This window comes from Sceloporus occidentalis, unplaced genomic scaffold, assembly GCF_023333645.1.
Source record: "Sceloporus occidentalis isolate IW3139 unplaced genomic scaffold, rSceOcc1.0.p SCAF_76, whole genome shotgun sequence".
Classification (NCBI taxonomy): domain Eukaryota; kingdom Metazoa; phylum Chordata; class Lepidosauria; order Squamata; family Phrynosomatidae; genus Sceloporus; species Sceloporus occidentalis.
Window position 1 is genome coordinate 1,061,446 of NW_028317056.1, and position 6,769 is coordinate 1,068,214.

Sequence of the window (6,769 nt, forward strand, 5' to 3'; positions counted from 1 at the left end):
TCTTACTCAGACGTATGAGCTCTGACACTTTGAGCTCCCGAGGACACGGTCTTCTCAGCGAGAGATTCGAGGGACAGCTGGCACCTCCGCTGATGAGTTGGCTTCAGCAGATGTTTTGGGGGGCGGACGGGGGGGGGGTCGTTAATTTGGCAGATGTCTGGAGATGAGCTGAGGCATGTGATATAATCTGCTTCATCCCCCGGTCCTCCGATACCAGCACATAGTCCTCCCCTTCAGTCAGCCGCCCGGTTGGCTGTTTGGTTCTCCCGTCTGGCTGACTTTCTCCTTGCGGGATTTTTCATGCTCTTTTTTTTAATTATTATTATTTCTCCTTCTTGCCCCCAAAACCCCCGCTCCCCGCAGCATTCTCTTCTTCATGTTGCTGACACTTTAAATTGCCCCAGGATCCCGTTGGAATCTCCTCCTTGGTGGCGTCTCTCTCTCTCTCTCTCTCTCTCTCTCTTTCTCTCTCTCTCTCTCTCTCTCGGCCTGACCATCTCTTTACTAATTTCCCTTTCCAAGTCTACTTGGTGGTCTCGTTCAGGGAAGAATTGTCACGTTTCTACAGAAAGGTGGGTGCCCACCAGTTTAACCCTTGAGGTTGGCCTTCGTCATCCACATAGGACCCATCGATGGGGCCACATTGATGACCTTGAGATGACCACTAATGAGCTTTCCGGCCTCCATGTCTGTTTTCCAGTACAGTATGTCAGGTAAAGCGTGTTCCCCATGAGTGACCACCTTTCTCTGTCCGTTAACCCAGGCGGTGGGAGCGGTGTCAAGGTTCCGCCGTAGGCTGGCAGTTACCGACTCGGAAGTGGCCTTACCGGTTCTCAACCTCGGCCAAAGTATGCAGGGCGTGGGACCGGCCTGTATTTTCCTACGAAAGGGCATTGCCGAAAAGCAAGGGGTAAGTTTGGGTGCGTTGGGGTCACCAGATCCAAAAAAAGGTATGATTTTGCTGCATGCTGTGTGCGAATGAGAGCAGGGCACGTGCGCATGGAAGTCCACCTTGCTGTGAAGGAGAAGACTTGTCGGGGGTGTGAAGAGATCACGGTTTGAGTATAGATGGGAAGGGGGGACGCTGGAGATCTGAGAACGCATGTAGATCGGGGTAAGACGAGTGAGTGGGGCGTGAAGGTGTATACACGAAAAGCAATGGGTTTTGTAGGCAGTCGCTCAGCTCGACAAATATTGTGGATCGACCCCTCTCGAAAATTTTGTGAACATCAACGGTCAAAATGACGATGGAGTGTGTTGGGCACCGTAGACAAACGTCCATTGGACAGACTATTGCCGAGACAGCTGCCTACTGAGACTGACCCTTCTCTCTCTGTCGCTTTCTGCCCCTCAGTACCGGGAGCTGGGGACCGATGAGATTGAAGGTGAATATTCTCGGTTTATTGAATGTCTGTGGAGCTGGGGTTGTGGCAAATACGTACCTAGTACCTCCCGCCACCTAATTATTCCTTCTCCTGGCCGTTGTCGTATATTCACACATCCGGTCTCTCCCTGAATACCCCACGTGTTGGTTGTTGGGACCTTTTTTGCAGAACCTACAACCCCTTTGAGTCTGCCATGTGCATCGTTGATGTCCGACAACCAGCCTATAGGTCATGATCCTTCCTAAAAAACTACACTGGTTCTATGACATCCTTCATGACCTAGAATACGTCTAGAACCTGGTCCTCTACATGTCAACATCGGTTCTAGATTGTAAGCATAGAGGGAGAGCTTTCTCCGTATAATATCTTATTCTTCCTCCGCCGGTTTCTGCAGAGCTCCGTGATGCCTTCGTGGAGTTTGACAAGGACAAGGATGGGTTTATAACCTGCAAGGATTTGGGGAACCTGATGCGGATCATGGGATACATGCCCACGGAGATGGAACTCATCGAGTTGTCTCAGCAGATCAACATGAACCGTACGTTCTCAACGGTGGTAATTTACTAAACGCCGGGTAAGGTCCTCTTAGTCACGGCTGGCGTAGTGGTCGCTTCTGTCCCCCCGGCTGATGTGTTCTCCTACAAGGTGTATGATGTCACCAATATCCCGCGGACACAGAGGTATGATGCACGTCGATGGGTCCTCTTCAGTCTCTGGACAGCTTGTATCAGCCGAAGATCATGGCAATGGACATGGAGAGATAGTGGGTCCCTCAAACAACGCCTTCGTTAGAATATATCAAATAACTGTAATTCTCGTTCACAAGGGATTAGCCAGATTTAACCCTCAAAATAATCTCTGCGTTCTCTGGTAGATTGAGTTGGACCTCCTAATGGTCACATCTGAATTCTAATCAATATCAGCTTCCCTGCTCCATCTAATCATCTAATCACATGGTGGCTTATCTCCTCTCTCCTTCTTCTACTAATGCAGATTCCATCCTACTCTATCCTCTAATCCTCACCCTCGCTTATTTTGGCTCCTCTATTGCTCCGTTGCACCTTCTCTCCACCTCTTTGCTCTTCTGACTCTTCATCCAGTGTCTCTTGTCCTCCAGTTGGGGGTCGAGTGGACTTCCAGGATTTTGTTGACCTGATGACCCCGAAGCTGTTGGAGGAGACGGCCGGAATGATCGGAGTGAAGGAACTGAGAGATGCTTTTAAGGAGGTGAGAGAGTTTGAAAGAAATACTCGTGGAATGAAGGGTGGAAGATTCATGGGTAATGCTTTCTCCTGGCCCCGCAGTTCGATGCCAACGGAGATGGGGAGATAACGTTGGATGAGCTTCAGCAAGCCATGCAAAGGCTTCTCGGAGAAAAGTTAACAAACAGCGAGATTGCCGATGTGGTGAGGGAGGCAGATTTAAATGGTGACGGGACAGTGGATTTTGAAGGTACGTGACTGCGGGTTACATCTTGGAGCCTTCATCTGATCTCAGCTCCACCAGCTTTCTTGGTTGGTCACATCGTTTCCCTACGCAGCTCACTATTAACTTGAGTTTCGTGTTTCATACGGCAGAGTTTGTCCGGATGATGTCCCGCTGACCTCTCCAAGTCCTCCTTGGTGAAACGAGAAGAGGTCCTGTCTGCTTTTCACCCACGAGACCACCCTATCGTCTCCTTTCAGACCACACCAAGCCCTCTGAAGGACCAGCACTAACTAGAACCCTGAGGTCTTATATATATATAATCCCAACATCAGCCGGGCTCTCCTCGTTCATATAGAATATCAAGGAATAAACCAAACTCCTTTTTATAATTCTCTCTTGTGGTGGAACCGTCTCGGAGAGCGTTGTGTGCGTGAGACAGCCGTGAGTAAGGTGTGAGGTGCGCTGGTGCAGGAGGCTGGGGTCATTGCATGCGTTGCAGTCGTCTTACACTTTGTCGAGTTGTAATTTTGTATCGGTTTTTGCGGGGTGGGATCGGTACGCGTTGGAGAATTCCGGGGGTCCAGACACATTCTCACCACGAAAACCTATTAATCTCCTCCGTATGGTTAATAATTGGGAAGACGATGGATAGGGAAAGGGTTATTTTCTTGCTCTGTACCCCTCACCCCCCCCCCCCTGCGCGCGGCAGACGTCTGCCGGTAAATCCGGACGCCTGCCGTGTAATTGCTGCCTCTGTTCCTGAAGAATTAACCTATATTCCCATCGAGAGACATCATTAAACTCAAACCACGTTCCTGCTCCCCCCCCGCCTTTTATCATTCCTGCAAACTGGGTCACCTAGGAAATGCCAGATATTATCAAGAAATGATCAAATGGTAACGGCCCCCAATAAAATATATCTCTGAGGGGACGTCTCCTGAAGATCATGAAGGTATGATCAACATTCTGATGGGTAAACTTTTCCAAACAAGACACATTGTAACCAAATAATAGCTCGGAAGAAGGGGATATTTCCAAGGATGGATGGCCACACTTTGTGGTCCATCAGAAGACCTCTTTCTTGGCCAACCAATGCCAACCACTTGCCATTCGCTGGGTGGAAAACATTGACCGCTGGGGTCTTGTTTGCTGCCCCCGATGGAGTAGGGTTTGTCTGCTTGGTGAGTCCGGGTCTTGGTGAGAACACTCAACTCCCTGTAGAACGAGGAACATCTCAGGCTGTATTGGAAGCCACCTGTGAAACGGCTCCAGTTCCTTCTTCCATAAATACCAGAATATTAGTCAATGTTTCTAAAAATAAAGTATTTCTAAAAACGCTACGGTCTTAGCGATCGATTCCCCGTCCATCCTGTCTGATTCCAGTTCCCTTACCGTCTGGGTATTACTTCCCAGTTATACTGGTGCCCAACAAAAGCCCCTCTGCCCCTGATCGTGTCCATTATCCAAGACTAGTTTTCAATACCGGTTGGACGCGGCTCCCGTCAGACAAACCCAGAAACATGCAATTTTACGGCGGATCGGCCCCCGTTGGCCCCGTCTAGTCACCCGTTTCTACTGCTGTAACGACTCAAACCTTAATCAGTCGTTGGTCTCGTCTTAGATTCAGGAGCCGTATGTCTATCCCGCGCATGTTTAATCCCCTCACTGTATTACCCTCTACCACCTCTACTGGGAGGCTGTTCCACTTATCTACCACCCTCTCAGTAAAGACAATAACAGACTGTAAGGGTCTGGGCTCACTTAAAAAGGTTCACTTTGGGTTTATATTTGTGTTAATTATCACTTTGTGCTGTGAAATGTTTAACAAACTGCAGGTAAAGGGTGGTTGATGATTACAGTTACCAGAGAAACGTTATATTAATCCTATACCATATACAGGGTACAGGGCGAGCGGCCGTCATACTGAATAACATCTGTCTGACCAGTCCTGATAACGCAGTCACATCCCCTACATTACATACAGACCCGCCGCTGTCTGACCAGTCCTGATAACGCAGTCACATCCCCTACATTACATACAGACCCGCCGCTGTCTGACCAGTCCCGATAACGCAGTCACATCCCCTACATTACATACAGACCCGCCGCTGTCTTACCAGTCCTGATAACACAGTCACAGCCCCTACATTACATACAGACCCGCCGCTGTCTGACCAGTCCTGATAACGCAGTTGCATCCCCTACATTACATACAGACCCGCTGCTGTCTGACCAGTCCCGATAACGCAGTCACATCCCCTACATTACATACAGACCCGCCGCTGTCTGACCAGTCCTGATAACGCAGTCACATCCCCTACATTACATACAGACCCGCTGCTGTCTGACCAGTCCCGATAACGCAGTCACATCCCCTACATTACATACAGACCCGCCGCTGTCTGACCAGTCCTGATAACCCAGTCACAGCCCCTACATTACATACAGACCCGCCGCTGTCTGACCAGTCCTGATAACCCAGTCACATCCCCTACATTACATACAGACCCGCCGCTGTCTGACCAGTCCTGATAACGCAGTCACATCCCCTACATTACATGCAGACCCGCCGCTGTCTGACCAGTCCTGATAACCCAGTCACATCCCCTACATTACATACAGACCCGCCGCTGTCTGACCAGTCCCGATAACGCAGTCACATCCCCTACATTACATACAGACCCGCCGCTGTCTGACCAGTCCTGATAACGTGACTTTTGGATAATTTATAGTCTTTGTATGAAAGGGTTAATTTGCTTTGCTGGTCACATGACTCCCTTTCGGAGGGTTTTATTAGTGGCGGGGGGGGGGGGGGGGGATGAACCATTCTGTATAATTATTTACACAGTGCTGGCGTACAGGGTGCGCATGATGAGACGTGTGATCCGCTGGATGCCGCAGGGTGAGTTCTGGGTATCGGGGCGAAGAAAACAGTTTTCAAACCTAAAACTCTCACTCAGCGTGGGAGTGGGGTGGGTTCAGTGGCCTCTGGACTTTTAAATGCATGTTACGGGGCATTGGGTAGACTTGGAGGTGAGTTTTAGTGAATGAGTGGTGATCCAGGGTAGGTGGCCATGGGGTATGACAACCCAGCCACACCTGAGAGCTGCTGAGCGCTGGATCCCGCCAACTACTCCCAGACATTTTTCCAGGGTATCTGTGAAGTCCAAACCTGTCCTGTTTCTTATAACCTGCAATCTGCCTGCAACTAAACCGTTAACCCTTAAAGTGCTTTGGCACCCGGGATCCACCAAACACACTAATAGAAAGCGGCGGGCGGACGTTACCGTCACTTTAAATGGCATTTAAATTAAAGGGACCGGCTGAGTCGGGTTCCGTATTCAGAGCCCTTTAAACGTCATCGCTTCCTCTATCGCAGCCGCCGTCTCCTGGATGCTCCGAGCTCTTTTACCTTTTCTCTTCTCTTCTCTTGGAAAAATGTTTTTACTGGTTAGAGCCGGACGCCGGATCGGAGCTGCCGGTAAGGAGGACAACGGCTCGCTATTCATATATAGTTATGTACAACGCTATGGATTATGTGTCCGCTCTCTATGTATAAAATGTAACAGCGCTATATACAGTAATATAACCCCCAGCGCTGTATACAGTAATATAACCCCCAGCGCTGTATACAGTAATATAACCCCCAGTGCTGTATACAGTAATATAACCCCCAGTGCTGTATACAGTAATATAACCCCCAGCGCTGTATACAGTAATATAACCTCCAGCGCTGTATACAGTAATATAACCCCCAGCGCTGTATACAGTAATATAACCCCCCAGCGCTGTATACAGTAATATAACCCCCAGCGCTGTATACAGTAATATAACCCCCCCAGCGCTGTATACAGTAATAACCCCCAGCGCTGTATACAGTAATATAACCCCCAGCACTGTATACAGTAATATAACCCCCCAGCGCTGTATACAGTAATATAACCCCCCAGCGCTGT

At 49.3% G+C, this 6,769-nt stretch overlaps 1 protein-coding gene across 1 annotated transcript; it reads left to right on the forward strand.

Moving 5' to 3' along the window:
* The first annotated feature begins 850 nt into the window (after window positions 1-850).
* On the forward strand, window positions 851-2,988 carry LOC149285690 (calcium-binding protein 5-like). Its single transcript, XM_089494977.1, has 6 exons — window positions 851-910; window positions 1,355-1,385; window positions 1,780-1,923; window positions 2,503-2,612; window positions 2,690-2,837; window positions 2,963-2,988. Exons 1-6 carry the CDS (start codon window positions 851-853, stop codon window positions 2,986-2,988), a joined length of 519 nt encoding a protein of 172 aa, XP_089351103.1.
* Window positions 2,989-6,769: the final 3,781 nt, after the last annotated feature.

Bases quoted from the DNA above. Each gene is read 5' to 3' on its own strand.
- LOC149285690 (XM_089494977.1), top strand. From the start codon at position 851: ATGCAGGGCGTGGGACCGGCCTGTATTTTCCTACGAAAGGGCATTGCC. The intron at 911-1,354 runs GTAAGTTTGGGT...TCTGCCCCTCAG, and splicing joins GCATTGCCGAAAAGCAAGGG to TACCGGGAGCTGGGGACCGA. The intron at 1,924-2,502 runs GTACGTTCTCAA...CTTGTCCTCCAG, and splicing joins TCAGCAGATCAACATGAACC to TTGGGGGTCGAGTGGACTTC.